Raw genomic sequence first — 20,947 nt, forward strand, 5'->3', positions numbered from 1 at the left:
TGTAGGCTCTCAAACCAGCACTACACTGATTCCAAGAGAGTCACTCCGAAATGCTGAGTGGAAGCACTGCCTCTGCAGGTGGCCACGTTCCTGTGCAGAATAAAAATCCTGGGATGTATGTTTAACCCAATAGTCTACATACCTGAGTATCTTCAGAAATATCGACCAGTTCAGTTACCCACGGCTTACAAGCGACCAGCCTACCAAGGTTTCCTTGGGAAACCCACCTGCGTGATCAGCTGTGTTGCCTGCTCCAGGATCCGGGGGAGCCCCAGGGGAAGGAGGGCCACTGTCATCCGGGAGGGAAGTTTTACTGCAGTAAACGCTGAAGGATCGCCCCCAACTCTGCCGGTTCTCAGACCACAAGGAGCCAGCATCCAATTTTACACACACACCCCTCCTGCTGAGACTACTTCGCGCGTGAATGAGAGCAGAAGGGTTTGGAAATGAAATAATGTGACAGTGCTTGGCATCAGTGCCACGAAGTTCCTAATCCTATTTCCCTGGTGCCCAGTGTCAGCGTGGGCAGCGGCATGACCTCGAGACAGTGCATCGCGAACAGCTGCGAGGACGGATACCACGACGAGGACATTACAAGTCGAAGCCAGGGTTTCTCTCCTTACCCCTGCGACGTGCACAGCCACTGCTTCTATGTGGCTGAGTTGGAGAGTCAAGCACCCTGCTCTGATCGCTTGGAAATTGCCAGTAAACCAAGGCTGTGCAGCTGGGAACTAGTGCCCAGGGTGTCTTCCCCCTTCCACCACCAGCTCTCTCACAGTGAACTTAAGCTCTAAAGGCATTTTGGGCAACATGCTCGGCCTTTCTACTCGTTTACTATTTGTTTTTGCTAACCCTCACCTGAGGACGTTTCTATTGGTTTTCAGAGAGAGAGCGAGAGATCCGTCAGTTGCCTCCCATATGCACCCTGACGGGGATCAAATCCCCAACCACCAGTAAGGGATGATGCTCCAACCAGCTGGGCCACCCTACCAGGCGCCACCCCTTTGCTATTCAGCATCGGACGACCTAGTCCTCCACTCCGCCGGCAGGATTCCCACACGTTTACGTCTGCTGGAAGCCAGAGACACGCCAGGAGCAATCCTAGACCCTGAGGTTTTATGTCCAAAGACATAGCGGCTAACTCCGGTCCGAGCAGAAGCCGTGTCACGCCAGGTGGAGGCCTGTGCGGAAGCCTCTGCACCCTGAGGCGTGGCAGCCCGGCCTGGACGCCCACTTTGTGAGTAGGGCACTTTTCCCTAAGGCCCCACAGTCCTTGCTGAAGGCATCAGGTGCGGCACAGCCCTTACTTGCAGGGAGTAAAAATGTTCCCTTCTAACCCCGACCTCCACCTGGACTCTGTTCCCTGGGGCTACAGAGTCTGTGACCCCTTAGTCCAGTGGTTCTCAACCTTCTGGCCCTTTAAATACAGTTCCTCATGTTGTGACCCAACCATAAAATTATTTTCGTTGCTACTTCATCACTGTAATGTTGCTACTGTGATGAATCGTAATGTAAATATCTGATATGCAGGATGGTCTTAGGCGACCCCTGTGAAAGGGTCGTTCGACCGCCAAAGGAGGCGCGACCCACAGGTTGAGAACCGCTGCCTTAGTCCTTAACCCTGCCTGTTAATCCGTGAAGCTGCCACTCCATGCTGCTCCCTGTGCCTTTTACCAGGAGCCGTGGGAAGACCCCCATCACCACCCTGGTCCCCTCGGCCTGCTCCAGAACCCGCCGCTCTGAGTGGTGTTTCGGGGTCTGCACTGGGTCCGGCCAGGCTGGACACAGGACACAACTCCTCCTTGCTTTCCCACCACTGTCTCAGCCCCACTGACAGGCCAGCTGCAGCTCGAGGTCTGTCGTCTTAGATGCCCGACAGAGCCCTACAGGGGACCTGACTGTGCCATCTTATTTTGAAAAACCAATAAAACGAACCCCCACACTCAGTACTATCAAATAAACGCCAACCCTGAGCTGTAAGACAGACAAAAAAGCCAAACCCCGTCTCCGGACAGTACAGAAAATGTCCTCTCTGGATAACTTATTTCACCACTTACTCCATTCAACACTATAAAGACAAATACGAGTTAGAGAGCTTTAAAAAGTAAAATATGCAACTCCATTCATTAATTTGCTGAGAAATAAAGTGCTAACAAATCTGAAGTTGCTAGCTGTTGGTAACTAGACGTTATTCCTGGCCAAAAATCAGATCTGTGGGAGGAAATGTAAATTGAAGCTACAAACATAAAAATTCCTGTCTACAGAGCCAGTGTGGCTTCCTCTATGAACTTTAGCACCGGCAGCAGGAAACAGGTGACAAAAACCTCTTCTCCGTTCGCATTAAGGATCTTAAACACTACGGTGCTTCATTTCGATGCAAGCGAAGGCCCAGGCCTGGGAAAGAAACAGAAATCTAAAGAACTACATCTTAAACAGCTTCTACATGAAAACCTGTAGACGTCCACCGGGTTTGCTCAGGCAGTTAACGGTCACGCACAGCGAGGCCCCGGCCTGTTGGAACGGACACAGAGTTAGGGATAACTCACCAGCAGGAGGAGGCCCAAGGAGGTCTTCCCACTTAAGACGAATTCATAAAAGCCGACGGCACGAAAGAAAAACAAATTTCACACCTCAACTCCAGACCCTGTTTGACATAATCGCAGGGATGTAACTGTCATGTTTGAACATTTAATGGTTTAAATATTTGTCCTCAAAGCATATGTCTGTCACAGTTGGGCTGGCTGACTCCTCCCTAGAAAACTGGCAAAACTCGTGCGTCCTGACCGAACGCATTTATGCTGACCGCGTGGAGGCCGCCTCTGAGAGACACGGGCGAACACACGCCCACAGCCTTTTGTAGAGACGGCCCTGAAAAGAAGGCCACGCACTGCGTCCGAGGGAGGGAGACGAAGGCTGCAGCCGGCAAAGCGACGGAGGGTGCAGTGGAGGCTTGAAGGCTTGGTCACAAAGGCGGCGTGAGCCGTCGCTCCACCCACCGACCAGCCTGTCCTAACCACTCAGGCCGCCGCTAACCTCTGCGCAAGGGCAGTCCCCAGCGAGGGTCCTAGGCCCCGTCTGCAAACCACAGAACAGAAGCCTTGTCGGCGGCTGTGCTGGGTGCCCCACAGGAAAGGTGCGGCGACGGCCCCAGTAGCCCAGCAGGAGCCTGAGATGTGCGGGAGCCTCTCCAGACGAGAGGGCTGGCTTCGAGGGTCTTCGACCTGTTCAGGTCCACACATTCCTCCTCCTCCCCGAGGCCCCTCCAGGGAAGACAGGGCTGCAGGCCCCACGCATGCTGGATGACGTGGACCGCGAAGCCACTGTGCGATACAGATGATACAGGGCTGTTCTAATTCAGTGCAAGCCCCCAGCCCCCTCCAGTAACCCACACCCAACCCCCTCCGGTGCCCACCCGCTCCTCTATCAGGGCAGGACACTGGTCTCCAGCCGGGTGGAGGGACTGGCACCCGGGGCTGTAACGGGTCACTGGAGGGACCAAGACTTGGCCGGGTCGCCTGCTGGAACTTTCCACTGCCACAATCACACTATGCCATCAGGAAAAGGACTGGAGAGAAAACAGCTCGTGGACTGTGTGCCAGGCTTTCCTTACAGAGAACACACCTCTAAGCTCCAGCTGAACACATGGTAAAATCCAGCGACCAGAAAGGCAACTGTGGGCACGCGGACACCGCATCAAATATTGCCTGAACGCTCCTGACATCTACACACCTTTGTGCTCCTGCTATACCACACACCATTCTGAGGTTGGCCAGTTGTTTGACTAGCTCAGGTGGAAGTAAAAGTGAGGTTTGTTAAAACGTATTTTAACATGATGCATATCCTAACATACTGTATGTCCAGAATTCATACTTTGTGTGAAGAGATTTCTCAAGGGACTGAAAAGCAAACAAGAAACCTTTGGTTTTTTTTCTGCCACACTCTCATTCCATAGAGAAATAACTCAAAAACATTGAGGCTGTCGAGCTTGGCTGCACTAAACACCTCTGCACACGCACGTTCCTGGGAGAAAAATAGGTCCCACCCGCGTAAGCAAGCGTCTTCAAGTATCTCAGGTTACTCATTAAGTCTATAAATTGTTTTAGGAATTGGAATGGGAAGCATGTTCTGGTCCAGAAATGTGACATGTTTTTTTGGGGGGAAAGGTCCAGGGAACTCAGCTGACAAGGGTGTAGAAACGATCTGTTTTCACACACACCCTCTCGGATTGAGATGGCTCGTTCCACTTTTTAGAATTCTCGCTTCCTGGGGAAGGGCAGCAAAGCCCGAGATGGAGCGTCCTGGACGACGCAGGGCGCCCGAGGCCAGGGCGAGGCCCACAACACAAACCAGATTCCGTTTTCTCGCTCAGACAATGACACCAAGTCCCCACGCTCAGGTCTGCAGCTACAACCCACGGAGTCGACTGGCCTGTCTGTGCCTGCTGTGAGTGCAGAGGTGAGAGGGAGATGTGCTGACCCTCACCCTGGTCCGCTGACCCTCACCACCAGCCCCTGCTCAGGGCTGGCCCTCCCACCACGGTCAAACCATGCATCCGGTCCAAGGTAGAGAACAGAGGAAACAGAATGAACCTGGGCTCCCACAGGACTCGGGGGACACCAACCCATGCTAAGCAAACACTTAAAACCCTTGTAACCTTTTCAACGTTAGTCCAAATGGGGCTGAACTTGTCCACCAGGGATGTGTCATCAGCACTGACAGCTGCTATCAGTCCGGCACCCCGCAGCCTGTGAGGACAAGTCCCGAAGGGTTCCGATGAACTCACTCAGAAGCAAACGCCACAACTGAAATGAATGATGGCCACAGGAGTGGACGCTCTCAGAGAAAAGCTGTTTTAAACTCCTGATTGTATTCAAGCAAAGAGTGTTTCTAACGTGCAATCAACAAGCAACCATCTGCCTCAATGGTGAAGACAGCTGCACCCTTTTGATTGCAGGAAATAGTTGAGCCTGTGTCTTGTCTCCAGACCTTCTCCAAATACTCATTTCGACTTTAGAGTGGAGTTTCTGCCACGTCACGTGGGCGGCGTTCCATCAGTGTACGCGAAAGCTCCCGGTGACCTCGGAGGTGTTCCACGTGTTCCAGGGCTCGCATTTCCAAGTGTTGCTCCAGGGCCCCAAATTTCCCACTGAAGCAGGGTTCTGCTCAGGGTGACATTTGATTCACTGGCAGGTTAAGGGTCGCTGGGACCCCCTTCTACCCTCACCAGGCCAGTTTCTAGAAAAGACTTCCTTTCCTTCTTGCTTGCTTGTCTGGGGACATGGGGGTTAGAATTATGGTAGCATTTCCAGACGAACTGCCTTCCCTGCGAGCTTCTGTACTCCTTGCTGTGGTAAGGAGAGCATGTCATCACTGCCAAGGTACTGACCCTCCTGGGTGGGACAGGTCACGAGGCGCAAGGAGAAATGTGTGGCCGAGGTCTCCCAGGTGCCTTCTTTCCATCAGTGTACGCGAAAGCTCCCGGTGACCTCGGAGGTGAACACTTCCATCCTCACTTGATAGACGAGGACACGGAAGCTCAGAGACTCGCAGGTCTGCCCACGTGGCTCGGCGGCCGGAGGGACGGCCAGGATCCCATCCCGACCCTGCAGGGAAGGCAGCCGAGGTCCCGGGGGCAGAATCCACCTGGGACCCCATCAAATGGAGGTGTTTCACAACAAAATACTCATTTTGCTACGATAAAAAGCAGGCCCCAAAGAGTAGATTAGGGGACTAACATCCAGCCACAGCAATTCCAAGAGCTCGACCTCACCTGGATGAAATCTTTGCCAACATAAAGGCCGTGGCAGTGAACCACACAAATAAGCATAGGTGCCACGCTGACACTGCTGGGCATGCCCAGAGTAAAGATTAATGGAGAGCAGCATTTAAAAAATACGTTTGTTATATTTGTTCCATTATAAATACTAATGATGACTTTGCAAATACAAAAAGGTACACAAAGAAAAAAAACACCTGTAATTTGGATGCAAAACCATTCACTATTAACACTTTGATATCGTTTCCTCCTAAGCTTTTTGTTATGCTTGAAACTGTGAGAACACAGGGAGAAGGTGGCCGCCACCAGAACCCAGCCACACGGGCACCCAATCTCAGATCCCTCAGATCCAAGCTTCCAGAACCCTGAGATAAATGCTGTGTAAGCCCCCAGTGTGGTATTTCTGTTACAGCACCAGAGGACTAAGACCAAGAATATCATCAACAAATGTGTAAGCTTTTCAACTTAACATTATGCCAGGAGCAGTTCCGCATGTCACTGTGCTCATAAACACCATTAACATGGCACTACCATTCCTCAGAGGAAGAGCAACTTAGGGATGTTCCCAGACCAGTAAGGCTGTCCGCAGCTGTTTGGCTGGGATAAGCGATGCCGCGATGAGCTCTTTTCTGCAGTTTCGGCCAAGGAAGGTCAGGTGCACTGCAGTGTCTGCAGAGCAGGGCCTGAGAGCCAGTGGATAGCTCTGTGCCTACAGCCTGCACCCAGCACAGCACCGGACCAAGTGCCGGTCTTTAAGACAGAGGTTAGGTCTGTGTCAACAAGATCTCTGAAGAGAAGGAAAGCAGTCTTGGGCCACATGCCCAGCACAGATCCCAGCCACGGAGCAAGCAAACAACTGAGGACAGTGACCAGAGGTGAGAGAGGCTGGGAATTGTCACGTAACGACTGTTAGAAACCGAGGCTGACCTTAGCAAAGAAGGAATGGAGACTGGTGTGGGGGTGACTCAGGGACAGGGAGGGGGGTGATCCACAGGGAGTCCCCTCCCTGCACAGGCCGGGTGAGCAGACACCAGGGCCGAGAGGAGACTGGCCCTGGCAAGAGCTCCACTTCCGTGGTTTGCAAGGCAGTCAGGAGCAGGCAATCACAGTGCACGCCTATCTCCAAATCTAACCCACACCCCCCAACATATAAAACACACCCAGGGATGAGTAATCTCTTTTTCCCGCCATACAGTCCAAACATGGAGCGCCATGGGGCTTACTATTCTCTTTAACAAGAAGATGCCCTGTAGCACGTGGCATCGGACGTGAGCTACCGCGACGTTTTGAGGACCTATGTTTGCGAGCAGCACGGTGCACAGCCCATGGGCACAGCTCCAGGGCCACGCATGGGGGTCACCAGGACAGACACTGCAGTTATTATTTGCAAAGAGTGGCTAGGGTTACGGCTACATCTCTTTCCAATGCTGAGTCTATAATTCTACAAAGTAAAAAGAGGGTGAAAGAGGTGATTTTTAAAATTCTGAGTACTTTGCAGCCACAGCCCATCACTGCCACTCGGTTACAAGAAGAGAGAGATTTCTAGTTCCATTCGGGCCCCCAGGACCTCGCTTTAGTACTAAAAGCCCTGGACACAACACAACAAGCAAACACCGACGGGGAAAGAGCACGGAGGGCTGCCTGGGCACCCAGGGCTGCAGTCCTGTTTCACTGCCCCCACACCCAGGCCCTGCAGCACCGCAGAGGCCTCACCGGGGCCCCAAAGGGCACCGAGAGACAAAGCCCCAGGAACAGCCTGTTCTTCCAGCCGAAGGACGGGGAAGGGGCCTGGCCACACCTGCCTGACGCCAGCCCAAGCCCGCACCTGTGGTTTCAGGTTGGCGGGGTTGGAGTGGATTTTTCAGTCGTGCCCTGCCCAGTGCAGTGCTGGTGCTGGGGCCACCATGGGGGGGGGGGGGTATCGGCAGGCTGGGCACACTGCTGGTTCCCCAGCCCGAGGGGCAGAAGCAGGAGAGATGATTCCAGGCCTTGCCACTCAAGTGCTGCAGCGGCTGCTCATCTCCACACTCTGCTCCCCTCCCCGACCATGGAAGCAGTGCCGCCTGATTCCCCTTCCAGGGTGGCATTAGGGGATGGGGGGTGGGGGGTGGGGGGGCCCTGAGCCTCCACCCCCACCAGCATGAAGGAGATGGAGCACTCCCACCCCGCATGGGTGGGGAGCAGGGTGGTGGGAGGCTGACTGGCATGCAGCTGCCCCCACCCTGGTGTAAACAGAAAGCATAGGGGAGCTGAACTCCCACAGAAACAAGGCAGCAAGTCGCCCCCCCCCCGCCCCGCCCCGGTTTCCCCCAGCAGGATTTAACAGGGGCTGGGGAGCTGAGTGTACGCCCCAGGCAGACACAACGGAGCAGTGCAACGAAGGACCGGCGAGGCCGAGGCGGGGAATCTGAACTCCCGCCTCACCTGACAGAAGCAGGCCAAACATTTAGAACTGAAAAATACAATTAAAAAAACCTCACTGGACGGGCTCAGTAACAGAGTAAAAGTGACAAAGGACAGACATCGGTGGACATGAGAGCAAACTGACAGAATTTACTATCAGAACAGAGAGAAAACATAATGAAAAAACACAGTCTAGGGACCTGGTATAACCAACGACAACAAAATCCCCAAAGAGCGAGCGAGAAACTGAAAACAGTGTTCGAAGACATAATGGCTAAAAACTTCCCAGACTTGGCACAAAACATAAAACTGCAGATTCAAGAAGCTGAGTGAACCCCACAAAGGATAAACCCAAGGATATCAAGGGTAAGACATCATAATTGAATTTCTGGAAACTAAAAGAGTGAAAATATCCTCTAAAACAAAAAGGATATGAAGACATTCTCAGATGAACTAAGAGGGTTTTTGCCAGTAGACCTATCACTAAAAAATGACCAAAGGGCCCTAGGTATGGTGAGAGCATCGGCCCTCAGAGTAAAGGGTGGCAGGTTCAATTCCAGTCAAGGGCACGTACCTTGGTTGTGGGCTCAATCCCTGGCCCCCGTTGGGGCGCGTGCGGAAAGCAACCTATCGATGTGTCTCTTTCTCTATCTCTCCACCTCCCTTCCACTCTCTCTAAAAGTCAATGGAAACATATCCTCGGGTGAGGATTTAAAAAAAAAGAAAATGAGCAAAGGAAGTCCTCTAAACAGAAATGGTAACAGGTTTAGAATTCCAGAAAAAAAAATGGAATGGGGGAAAAATGGGAATAGTAACAACAAACTAGTCTACTTCTTGTGAGCTTCCTAATATACATGGTGGAAATAGTTAAGACAATTGTATCTGAAAAGCGGGGCAGGTGAGGGGACCCAGAGGAAAGTAAGGTGTCTACACTGCAGCTGAAGTTAAAAAATGTTGATACCACTGACACCAGTGGATTACGTAAGTTACATCTGTTTATTGTAATATCTAGAAAAACCACTAAAAAACTAGAGAGATCCATATATTTAAAAACACTATAAACAAATCAAGATGGACTCTTAAAAAATGTTCAGACATTCAGGTTTAAAAAAAGAGACAGAGGAAACGGAGAAACACAGAAACAAAAGCAACAGAGAGATAACACAATGGCAGAGTTAAGCCCTAACATATCAACAATTACCTTAAACGTAAATGGTCTAAATGCAGTATTTAAAAGACAAAACTGGCAGAGTAAATAAAACAAAGTTATGTAAAAATATGCTGCCCACAGAACCTTACTTCAAATACAACACATGTAGGTTGCAAGGGAAAAGATGGAGAAAGCTACACCATGTAAACATTAACACAGTTGTGTTGTTTTTTTTGTTTTTTACAAAAAGCAGGAGTGACTACATCAGTATCAGGTAAAGAGGCTTTTACAGCAACGATAAAAGGATCAATTAAACAGGAAGACAGGACAATTCTCAGCACCAGACAGTGTCTCAAAACACATGAAGCAAAATCTGATGGACTTTAAAGGAAAAAGACAAATTCACCCTTATAGTTGGTGATTCCAACACTGCACTCACAACGGGCTGAACTACTAGACAGAAAGTCGGCAAGGAAGAAAGGGGCTGGAGGCAGAGGAAGAGTGAAAATTGGTGGAAAAATAATAACTTAAAACAACTTCTATTGAAAGTGAGAGTCAAAGCAGGACTGCATCTGAGCACCAAGAAGATGACAACCAAGACTACAGAAGCAACGCACACCTTCAGCCCAGACAACGAATACGGAAATTGCTATAGCCTTTGCTCACCTTATGTCAGTCATCCATTTAAATAGAAATTGCAGCCAGGAAATCAAGAGAATGCCGAGACCAGGAAGGGCAGCGATGGGAGAATTAAGAAAGATCTTCAAGGGCAAAGATGCGTCATTAGAGTCCAGGCTAAGACCATCCACACCCTCGTATCCCCAATCAATAGGTACAGACGCAAAAGGTGGCCAGGGAAGAAGGCTGATAGAAAACAATTGATTCATTTGAAACATGGTGTTGGAGGATTGCTTTACGAATAACTCAGGCCACCAGACAGACAAGTGGGTCCGAGAGCAAATTAAGCCTGAAACGTCATTGGAGGCACGTATGACAGAGCTGAAGCTGTCCTACTTCAGGCACATCGAGAGAAGGCAGGCTTTTTGGAAAAGACAGTAATGCTGGGAAAAACAGAAGGCAGCAGGAGGATAGACTCCATTAACAAGGCCACAGGCGTGAGTCTACAGCTGCTGGGCGGGGCTGCCAAGTCGAGGACACCGAGGACATCGCTCATTCGTGGAGTCACCAGGAGTCGGAGACAACTCAACTGCAGTAACACACACACACACACACACACACACACACACACAATGTATGAAAAAAATTACCTCGACCAAGTAGAGTTTGTCCCAGGTTTGCAAGGTAATTAATGCTGAGAAGCAATCAATGTAATAATGCACCTGAACAAAGACTCACATTAAGTAAACTCATATGACGTTATCAACTCATGCAGAATAAACATTTTACAAAATCTAGCACCCTTTCCATCCATGAAAAAAACCTCAGTAATCAAGAAATAAAGAGAAACTTCATCTTTTTAAAAAGCATCTACAAGATTCCTATAGTTAACCGGGTACTTACTGGTTAAAGACTAGAAGTTTTCCTTCTGTGACTGAGAAAAAGGCAAGGATGTCTGCTCTCACCACGCTTACTCAACACAGCACTACGAGTCCCGGCAGTGCAAATGGGCAGGAAAAAATAAAATGCACACCGATCAGAAAGGAAGAAATAAAATTGTCTTTATTTGCAGATTACATGACTGTCAAGATAGGATGCCCAAGTTTACAAAAAAAACCTTTAGAATTAATGAGTTCAGCAAGGCTGCAGGACACAAGATCAACACACAAAAATGAATTACATTCCTATATATGGAAAGTGAACATGTGGAAACAAAAATTAAAAATACAGTTACCACGAATGATTGCTCCAAAGTAAATGAAATCTAACAAAACATGTGTAAGACTTGCATGCTGAAAATTACAAAACCTACAGACCTAAACACTTAGAGAAACCTGTCTGTGTATGGATTGGAAGATGTAACATACTAAAGATGGACATTTGCCCCTAAACTGATCTGTGGTTTTAACATAATTCCTATCAAAAGCCCAGCAGTGGTTTTAAAGGCACAAATAAGCTTATTCAAGAATTTACATGAGAAGGCATAGGGCACAGGCTAACCAATTTTGGAAAATACTGAATAAAAAGTGAGGCGTCACTCTACTCCCATGGCCTAGCATATAACCACAGCAATAATGGTGGCGGGGTGTTGGCAGAGGACCACAGAACAGAATCCTGAAACAGACCCACACAAACGTGCCCACTGATTGTGACAAAGGTACAAACGCAGTAAGACAGACAGTGGATAACCTTGTCAAGACGGTGCTGGAAAGAACACTGATCTAAACCTCACACCTTACACACACAATAATTCAATGTGAGTCACAGATCTAAATGTCATTCGCAAAACTACAAAACCTTTAGAAAAAAAGAGACGAGGCGAAAATCTCTGGGACCTGGGGCTTGATGAAGACTGCACACCAGAAACATGACCCGTGAAAAGAAAAACCGATGAACTGGACTGCATCGCAAGTAAAACCTTCGCTCGTTGAAGAGGGTGAAAGACAAGCTACAGGTCTTTGACAGACCCACAGGGACACTGGTGCACCCACACTGTGGGGTACCCCTCAGCTATGACCACCAAGCCACCACTGCCACACAGCTCTCGGGTGGATCACAGGAATGTCGCCGAGTAACAACAGCCAAACCCACAAGCTCACGTAGAGTGTGATGCTATTTCTACAGCATACGTGAAATGACACGGTAGGTAAGTAAAACAGATCAGTGTTTGTCAGCGGTCAGGGACCGGGAGGGAGGAAGCTGTGGCTATAAAAGCCCAAGAGCAGGCTTGGGATGAAGCGACTCGGGATCTTGATCGTGGCGGTGGTGACGCAGACCCATGCGTGTGACAAATCACACTGAAGTTAATACACACCCACTGCCACGTGGAACTGGTAAAATCGGAACAAGGTAGCCGGATTCTCCCAATGCCATTTGCGGGCTGTGGATACTACATGCTATGCAAGGCACTGTCATGATGGGAAATTGGGTAGAAGTTACACAGGCGCGCTGCATTGTACTTTACAAGTGCATGTGAATCTATAATTATCTCAAAATAAAGGGTGTTTTTAAAAAAGATATAAACTGTCTAGACAGTTATCAATCACTAAATTTTATTTGGAACCAGTAAAGAAAACTTTCGTCACTTTCTATCCCCTTCGGGACCTACAAAGGGTCTACACTAGTGAAGGCAGGATCTGAGCTTTCACAAAGCAGACTATCCCAGGCTCCAGGGTGGCCCTGAGGGGCCCAAGGAACCAAACCATCCCACCTCCCACCTTTTCAAAGCCTGCATGTACCATGGGTTTAAAGAGGTAAAATGAAATGCACACTCCTATGCTTATGAATACTTAAGATGTTTATAAAATGAGGTTAATTACTTTCACTCTCCTAAGTCAACAAAAGCCACCAGAGGAGGAAGTTTCATGGAAATGCTGTGATGTGAGTGGGAAGAGTCAGGTCCGGCTGCTAAAGCACCACGGCAGAGGCCGGCTCCTCGGTCTGCAGGGCCCGCCCGTCCAGCTGGCACACAAAGCTAGCCATGGTCGCATTTGACATTCTGCTAGTAGCCATGCTTAAAAAGTAAAAAGAAACACGTCAGATTAACATCAAAAGTACATTTTTACTGAATGGCCAACAAACACATGAAAAGATACTCAACATCACTAATTCTTAGGGAAACACAAATCAAAGCCATAATGAGATACCACCTCACATCCATCGGGATGGCTATGTCAAAAAACCCAAAATAACCAATGCTGGTGAGGACGTGGAGGAACTGGAACCCTGTGCACCGCTGGCGGGAATGTAAAACGGTGCAGCCACATTCCTCAAAAACACAAACCAGAACTAGCCTATGACCCAGCAATCCCACTGGGAACATGCCCAAGAGAAGTGAGTGCAGGATCTCAAAGAGACATTTGCACACCTTTGCTCTTAATGACATTATTCATGACAGTCAAGAGAGGGAACCAACCCAAAGGTCTGGCGACGGACGGATGGCTGAAGAAACTGTGGTCTCCACATGCCATCCAGCCTTAAAGGAAGGGAATTCTGACAGCTGCAAAACGGGTGACCCCGAGGGCATTATGCCGAGTAAAATAAACCAGCTACAAAAGGACAAATTCTGCAGGATCCCATTTAATAGAGGAACCTAGAAGAGTCAAAATCAGACACCGATAAAATGCAGGCTGCCAAGAACTGAGGGGAGTGGGAAGTGGGGAGTTACTGTTTAATGGGCATCGTTTCAGTTTACAAGATGAGTAAGTTTTGGGAATTGGTTGTACAACAGTGTGAATTTACTTTTAACACTATCGAACTGTACACTTAGAAAAGGTTAAGATGATAAATTTTATGAGATTTTTACCCCGACTTTTTTTTTTTTTTTTTTTTTTACATTTTATCCATTGTATCCAAAATATCTCAACATATATTAGTATGAAAATGACTGGGGCTATTATTTCACCCTCTTGTTCATGTATAAGCCTGAAATTCCCACGTGAACTGACACTGACAGTACATCTGACGTGGACTAGTCCCGCCTGAAGGTTCAATGCCACCTGGGCTCCCTGCCAAGCCTGTGCTGAGCTGGAAACTTCCCCGTCGCCGCTACGTATCTGGAGGGTCTTTTCCTTGGACAGGTGATTGCGCTCAGGAAGCTCTTTGGCGGCTATAGGCAAAGCCTGAAGGCCTCTGAACGTCTCCTGAGCATCTATCTCCCTCTGCCAGGGCCTCAGGACCTGCAGAACATCGTGCCTCCTCGCCTCAGAGCTCACACACCGAGAGAGGGGCGCGAGCAGGACCCTGAAGGACACAGAGAACACAGCTCCAATGTGCCGGGGAGGAGTGTGAATGTGAAGTCATTTACCCAAGTGACACGTGGGCGTGAAGCACTAGCTTTCACCCCTATCCTCACCTTTCTCAACTCGGACTTTCCACAGTACTGACTACACCTTCAAAGCGTGACTCCGGGCAGCACTGAGTGCACGATGTGTGTGGAACACATCTGGTGAAAGTGTGCGCAACAGGAAAGGCACTCAGCCACCAGCAGCCGCCAGCGGCTTTGATTAAAATCATCATTCTTCCCAGAGAGAGCATCTGGCACTTCATCCTCCCGGGGTGAAAGGAGGCTAAAACTTGGTCAAGTGAAAAGTGATCTCCCCCAGATATTCTTTGAACGTAGCGTCAGAAAACGACTCGGAGATGTGGAGGAAAACGTGAAGGTGTTGCTAGCTGCTGTGCGTCCCACACCGAAGGCACTTTCTCAGTAGAACAAGATGCAGGAACAACACTAATATACGCTGTCCTCCACCCGTGTCTCTGAGCAAAAACCATCTACGGACATGGGTGCCCCTGGCTAAGGAGAGCCCTCCCATAACCTCACATTCGTGCCCCGCTGGTGGAAAATGACCACAAAGGCGTCTTTGTGAAAAACGTATTTTGCAATACATTATCAAAAGCTTCATTGACAATCTTAATGGATGTGGTTGAGTAAGGAACAGTGAATATGGCCCTAAAGAAAAGAACCAAGTCTACCAGCTCAGCAAATGTCAGTGGCCTTCAGGAACCGAACTATTTCACCCACATCCAGGAAAACGTTCTGGACCACAAAGATGTGATTCCATGGGACGGACCCTCCTATCTCACTGTCCTCTTCTCCTACCAGCCCCCAGAGCCCCGCACCCTCGCTCAGCCCCCTCCTCAGCTAATCTCCCAAAAACTAATCCTGAAAACTTACCTTGGTATGTTAACTTCAGACAAACTCTTTATAACTCATCATTTAATCCCATGCATTCTGTCGCCACACCCATCTACGGAAGTGTCGTTACTATGAAATTACACCTCAGGATCCATCACTGTACTTCCAGGTGTAACCACAAGTTTGCTTAATAACTGAGATTGTGATCTCTAAGGCCCTCCATCTGTCACCTCAAGTAACGGTGCGAATACCTTATCACTAGCTTGCTAAAGAATATGTCATCCAAAAAGCCATCATGCCACCCTTACACTAAAAAGTACACTAACTGGCCCATACCCGGTTAACAGGGAGAAGGAACTATTCCTGCGCATTAAGCCACCACCTGCAGAGACTGGTTTGGTCTGCAGTGAAACACTGTAACAGCTTCTGGAGGCTCCTTAAACCCATAGGTTGTTAAACACACACTCCACTGAGCCCTGTGAATTCACTTAGTGAGCAAGAAAGCTGTGGGCTCATGTTCTCAGGATTATTTTCATGGGCAGAAACACATTTGCAAGCACCAAGAACTTCTAAGGTTGAAATGAGTTCAGGAGCCGTACCAACAGCAATAACGAAAGGCGCAGCAGTAATAAAATGTCTGGCTCCTTCTCCTGAGGAGGGTCCTAGTAAGGCACGGTGGTCGCGTGGTGCCCTGGGGGTTGGTCCCAGGACTCCCGTGGACACCAAAACCCATGGCCGCTCCAGAATTCGCCAGCAGGTGACAGCAAGGCGTGCCTGTGCATCGCTTCATGCACACGGATTCAGAGCCACGTTCGGCACACACGGCAAATTCGAGTTTTGCTTCTGGGAACCTGCTAAGTTTTTCTCCCGGCTCAGCCCCCCAAATACTTTCCATCTACAGTTGGTGACTCCTCCCTGCATATGAAGCCCGTGGCTACAGAGGGCCGACTGTATCACTCAGCCTTAGCATGAGACATGCAGGCAGATGTAGCTGCTGCTGGTTTTGTGACTTGTGCCTGCCACGCCCCCAGGGTGCACATCCTCTGACAAGTGGCCAACCCTCTAAGCCTACAGGGACTTTCTCTCTCTGTGACATGGGGACAGACCTGCACAGTTCTCACCTCCCTGAAGGTTATGAAGACCGAGACCGACAGAATTTGCAAATCCAGACTGGTCACTGTCCTCTAGCAGTTAAGAATCTCCTCTGGTGACTTTGTGTCACTTATGTTTCAATAGAATCAATACTCAATTTCTTAATCGATAAACGCTGCTCGTATCTGGTCAAAGCAGGAAGGACTCATCTGGAGCAGACGGAAAGGAGAACCAGCTGAACCCTGATGAAGGGACGAGCCTTTCCCATCAGTGGGGGACAGCGATTTGAACCCACACACTCACCACGCCCTTGCTGCCTGGACTCAAAGTCCCAGGCCAAGGGTGAAGGGTCTAATCAAGCTTATAGCTGCCAATGTCTAAACATCAGGACATTTGACATCAAATCTGCATCCTCGCATTATCTTACAAGAAAGCCTACCGAGACCACACACCCCCAGGGCCACAAGTGGGGGGAGGAGGGGGGAAGGCTCTCCAGTTTACCCTAATCCCACCAGGTCAGCTTCCTCGCCGCTGGTACTGCCAGCTGTTGTTTCTCAGCACTGATTGCCACTCCTGGTTCAGACCCTAAAACTGCCTTTCATCCCTGAAAATAAAAACCCATAATCGAATCTCATCAGGATCACGTTAAAACTCTCTGAGCCAACAAAATAAACGCAAAGAAGAATCTGAACAGAAAACACCACGTTCATGTCTCTGTGCTGGCACTGACCATAGCTCAGTTTGTTTCATCTCTTCACACCTCTGGCTATGTTACGCTCCCTGCTGTAACTGGCTTGAGTCCTTCCCAAGTGGAATGTCATTTATAAGTAAATCTTAGTGACGAGAACTCGCCATGTCACACGGTGACAGCAGCAAAAGGACTCCAGCTTTGCTGCCCAATAAGCTGATGCTTGGACCTCAACCTCTTGCTGCCACCAAACCTGGTGGTATTTTTTTAAACACTGGTGTGATGTCCTGACACCTCCTCCATTCCTATCAAGATATGGAATAAGTCAGTGATTCTAAAACGGGCTGTAAATGCCACACTCAGCCTCTCAGTAGATAGTCAAACAGCCACAAGTCCACTGCCCTTCCCCAGAACTGCTTACCCATTGCATTGAGATAATGGTTGAAGGCCTGGCAAGGAGGACTCGGGGTTTGTGTTGATTTGTCACAACTCATGGGTGCTGGGCTCCTGTCTGTGTCAAAAGAGAAATACCCACTGGAGGATCGAGACAGCAGGGAGGATCTTCTCACAAAGATGAAAAGCGGGGATCTGGTAGCAAAAGGCCCAGGGCTGGCCGGTGGGGCCAGCGGGCCCTGAGGGCTGCCGTGGGGGCAGCGGTCCCCTTCGCCTTCAGGATTACCTTGTGGCTCTATCTGTACAGAGCTGGGGGCCCCAGGCCTGAGCTGAGGAGGCCTCTCCGTGGGCTGTAATTGTCCACCTTCTCTGTCACACTCAGAACTTACATCAGAAGGTTGCTTGGCCATTTGGTCTTTTTTTCTGCAAGTAAAATAAAAACTAAGATTACCTTAAGCAAAATCATCACAACAAAATAACTAAATTAGCTAATTTTCATGTACTCCTTAGAAATTAAGAAATACTTCAACAGTAAGTATATTTCTCTGACCATCTTCCAGATAAGAATAAAAACACACGTAAAATAACAAAGGCGTTATTATTTGTGTTGAGGGCATTAACCTTCCTGCCACCAAACAAAACACACTGACAACGTCTATGCGGGGCTGGTGCTGGAACACGGATTCAAGCTTTGGGGGAGGCAGCGGGTCTGAAGCCTATTCACAGGGCTCTGCTCAGGGCCCACTGGACTAAGCCAGAACCTCCCGGGGACTCTGATTCCTTGGTTCCCAGGACTAGACCCTGCGCTTGGGGCACAGAAGTGCGCGCAGAGGCAGCAACTGCAGCCGGCTGGCCGCGCTCCCCGCTCCGGCCCCATTGTTCTGCCGAAAGTGCTGAGGGCAGCAAGTCTGGGGAGCTTTGGCAAGGGCCGTCCGTCGTAGTAAGTGCGTCACAATAGAGTTTGTAACTCTGAGCCGCTCGGCCCGCTCCGCTCCCGCCCGCCCGCCCGAGGTCCTTCCCGCGGGGGCAGCGCAACGCACCCACCCGGCAAAACTTTCCGCAAGTCCACCCGCACTGTTAGGTGAGCACCTCCAAATAGGGGGTCCCCGAAGCTGGCCCCGGGCGCCCCGACAAGTTAACAGTAACCCCGCGCGCTAGGCGACCCGGGGCGCGCGGCCCCTTCACCCTTAGATCCTCCCTCTCCCCACGAGCAAGCTAAAACTCACGTCCGACCCTTCCCTGCCGAGCGTCGCGTCCGGGCCCGGGCCCCGCGGCGTCGTGCGCGCACCCTTCGCCGACCCGGAGCCCCCAGACCGTCACCGCGAAGGCGGCGCACCAGACAAAGCCAGGGACCCGCGCTCAGAGGCCGCGGGGCGGCGCAGAGCCCGCAGCTGGCCGCGTGCCCACTGCCGCGATCCGCTGGGCCGCCCAGGGTTCCACGCGCCGTGCCTCTGTCCCGCACCGCCCCGGCCGCCGCCGCCGGGAACATCCTCCCCTCGGCCGCTCCTCCCCTCGCGCACTGCGCCCGCCGCCGCCGGCTCTGCCGCCTCCCCGCGCCGCTGGCGCCGGTGCCCGCGCCCCCAATTGGCCCGCGCGCGCACGCTCCGGGCCCCAGCCAATCGCCAGCCCCGGTAGGGGCGGCGCCTACCGGCTAGGCCGCCGGAGGCCAAGCGATTGTTGACAAATTCGCCTCCGCGCGCGGCGCGGGCCGCGGCGGGGACGATGGCTCCCAGGACTCTGGTCCCCTGCGGACCGGCTACCCGGCCTACCCCTCTGCCCGTTCCAACGGCGCGCGCGCCTCAGCGGCTCCCGCCGTCCAGAGGAGCCGGCCACCTAGGTCCTAGGAGACAAAGCAAGAGCCGCAGGCAGTCCTCCGACTCCGGTCCTCGCCGCTGGCCGCCGCCTCCCCCCGCCCCCGCTCAGGTCCGCCCCCTCCCCCGCCGCTGCTCTCATCCTTTCCAACTTCCTCCCTCTTCCACCCCGAGAGCCGTGGTCAAGCACCAAATCCTAGTGGCCAGCCCGAGGGCAGGGCACCTCTAGCAGCACCGCGAGGAGTCGGGCTACGCTTGGGCACGCCCGAGTCGCTAAGACTACCCGACCGGCCCCACGGACGGAGCAGGTTTGCTGCCCGCGCTCGTCCACCGTGTGGACCCGGTGGTGGAGGAGGAGGAGGTCTAGGTCTCTCGCTGTCCTTGGCTCGGGAGCCTGGCAGGTCTGCAGAGCGATCGCAGACGGGACAGGGACCCGAATGCGTCCGAGAGCGTGAACGCAGCGGCTGCCGCGAACCCTCGGCCTGATGTGCACAAGAAAAGCCGAATCTCATCAATTAGTCCCCAGCACAGCTCTGCAAATCCCCGGCATCGAGCCGCACACCAAAGACCGGCTCCTACCGCTCGACCCGCGACTTCCCGGCCGGGCGCTCAGCTCACACGGCGCAGCGGCCTCGGTTCCCGGGCCGGCGCGGGGAACGCGCGCTGCTTCTCCAGCGGCCCAAGACGCTGCACCACCGCGCGCGCCGCATCACCGTCAGGTCCATAGTTCCACTAAGCACTAGCAGACTCCTGGAGGACGACATCTCCCCAAAATGTGAACCTGCCTTGGGAGAGGACCCGACCCGCTCCGATCGCCACTTCCCGCCGGGCTACAGGCGGGACTGGGCGTGTGTCTCGGCCAACACGTGCGCGGGAAGCGGGTAGGCTCCGGCGCCCGTCATCCACGCGTCCCGCCCCCGCCCGGGAATCCGGAGGTATTTACCTTGCGTTTCTCAGTCCGAGAGTCAGAGTCAGACATTGGGGGGGCGCGGGCCAGGGGAAGGCGCCGAGTTTGTGGCGGCGGGGACGGGGTGAACCGAACAGCCCCAGGCAATGCTGGCCTCAGTGGGCAGGGCGCGCCAGACGTCTGAGAGGACCCGGCGGCGGCGGTAGCGGCGATACGGATCGGAGCGGTCAGAGGAGCTCAAGACCTGGAGGCGGCGCGGAGCGAAGTGAAACTTGCGCGTTTGTGCAGTCCAGCTCTGCGCTCGCGGCCTTGCACTCGCGCCCAATCACTGTGGGCCCCGCCCCCGCCAAGGCCCGCCCCGCTCCGCCCTGTCGTCCCACCCCCTGGCGCTGCGGTCGCCGTCCCTCGGCGCTGCGTACCCGGGGGCGCCAGCCGAGGCAGGTAAAGGCGGGGCCGCTGGCCGGTTCCCGCTGCGCGCGCCGCCCGCCCAGCCCCAGCCGGGAGAGTGTTTGCCGAGTGACTCAGGCTGCGGGCCGCCGGGAGTGCACCCTTCCCCCACCCCAAGTGCTTCTTCGGGTCTCTCCCGCCCGGTGGCGGCCGCTCTGTGCGCGTGGAACAGAGGGGGCGCTCCTGGCACAGTGAGCCCGCCGGGCCGCTTGCTGCCGCCCGCGGAGTCTCAAGAGGCGGCCCAGAGCCCTGGACTCGCTGCTGGAGTTTCTCTTAGCCGCTCTGGGGCGGGCGCGAGGACGGGTTGGACCCTAGAACGCGCGGGGCCACGGTGGACAAGGGCGTCTCTACACAATCCCCACTCCCAAGAGTCAGGTCCTCGGGCCGGACCCGATATTCCGGCTGCTCATCTTCCTCTGGGGCGCCCTGCTCATGCCACCTGCTGGGCTACCCAGCCTTTCTCCCGGGCCACACCTCGGCTAAGTGGTGGAGCCATTAGTGGGCAGAAACCAGAACAGAACGCCG

At 52.2% G+C, this 20,947-nt stretch overlaps 1 protein-coding gene across 15 annotated transcripts in view; it reads right to left on the reverse strand.

Annotated features, from left to right (window-relative positions):
* Positions 1 to 20,248, reverse strand: part of BCL2L11 (BCL2 like 11) — a 44,633-nt gene extending 24,385 nt beyond the window's left edge. For 7 of the 15 annotated variants that reach the window (XR_009447895.1, XR_009447894.1, XR_009447893.1 and 4 more), the window contains exons 1-2: positions 18,484 to 18,894; positions 17,286 to 17,680 (exon numbers count right to left, since the gene is read on the reverse strand). Coding sequence is in view for 6 of the 15 variants with exons in the window: in XM_059659152.1 (XP_059515135.1) it covers positions 17,286 to 17,680; positions 18,484 to 18,746 (658 nt within the window). In the remaining 9 variants the exon portion in view is untranslated. Of the gene's footprint in view, positions 1 to 8,966; positions 10,194 to 10,991; positions 12,961 to 17,285; positions 17,681 to 18,483; positions 18,895 to 20,011 lie in introns of those variants that run through there. The other 8 variants (XR_009447901.1, XR_009447899.1, XR_009447900.1 and 5 more) reach the window with 7 other exon arrangements.
* Between the last annotated feature and the right edge of the window lie 699 nt (positions 20,249 to 20,947).

This window comes from Myotis daubentonii, chromosome 12 (genome assembly GCF_963259705.1).
Source record: "Myotis daubentonii chromosome 12, mMyoDau2.1, whole genome shotgun sequence".
Classification (NCBI taxonomy): domain Eukaryota; kingdom Metazoa; phylum Chordata; class Mammalia; order Chiroptera; family Vespertilionidae; genus Myotis; species Myotis daubentonii.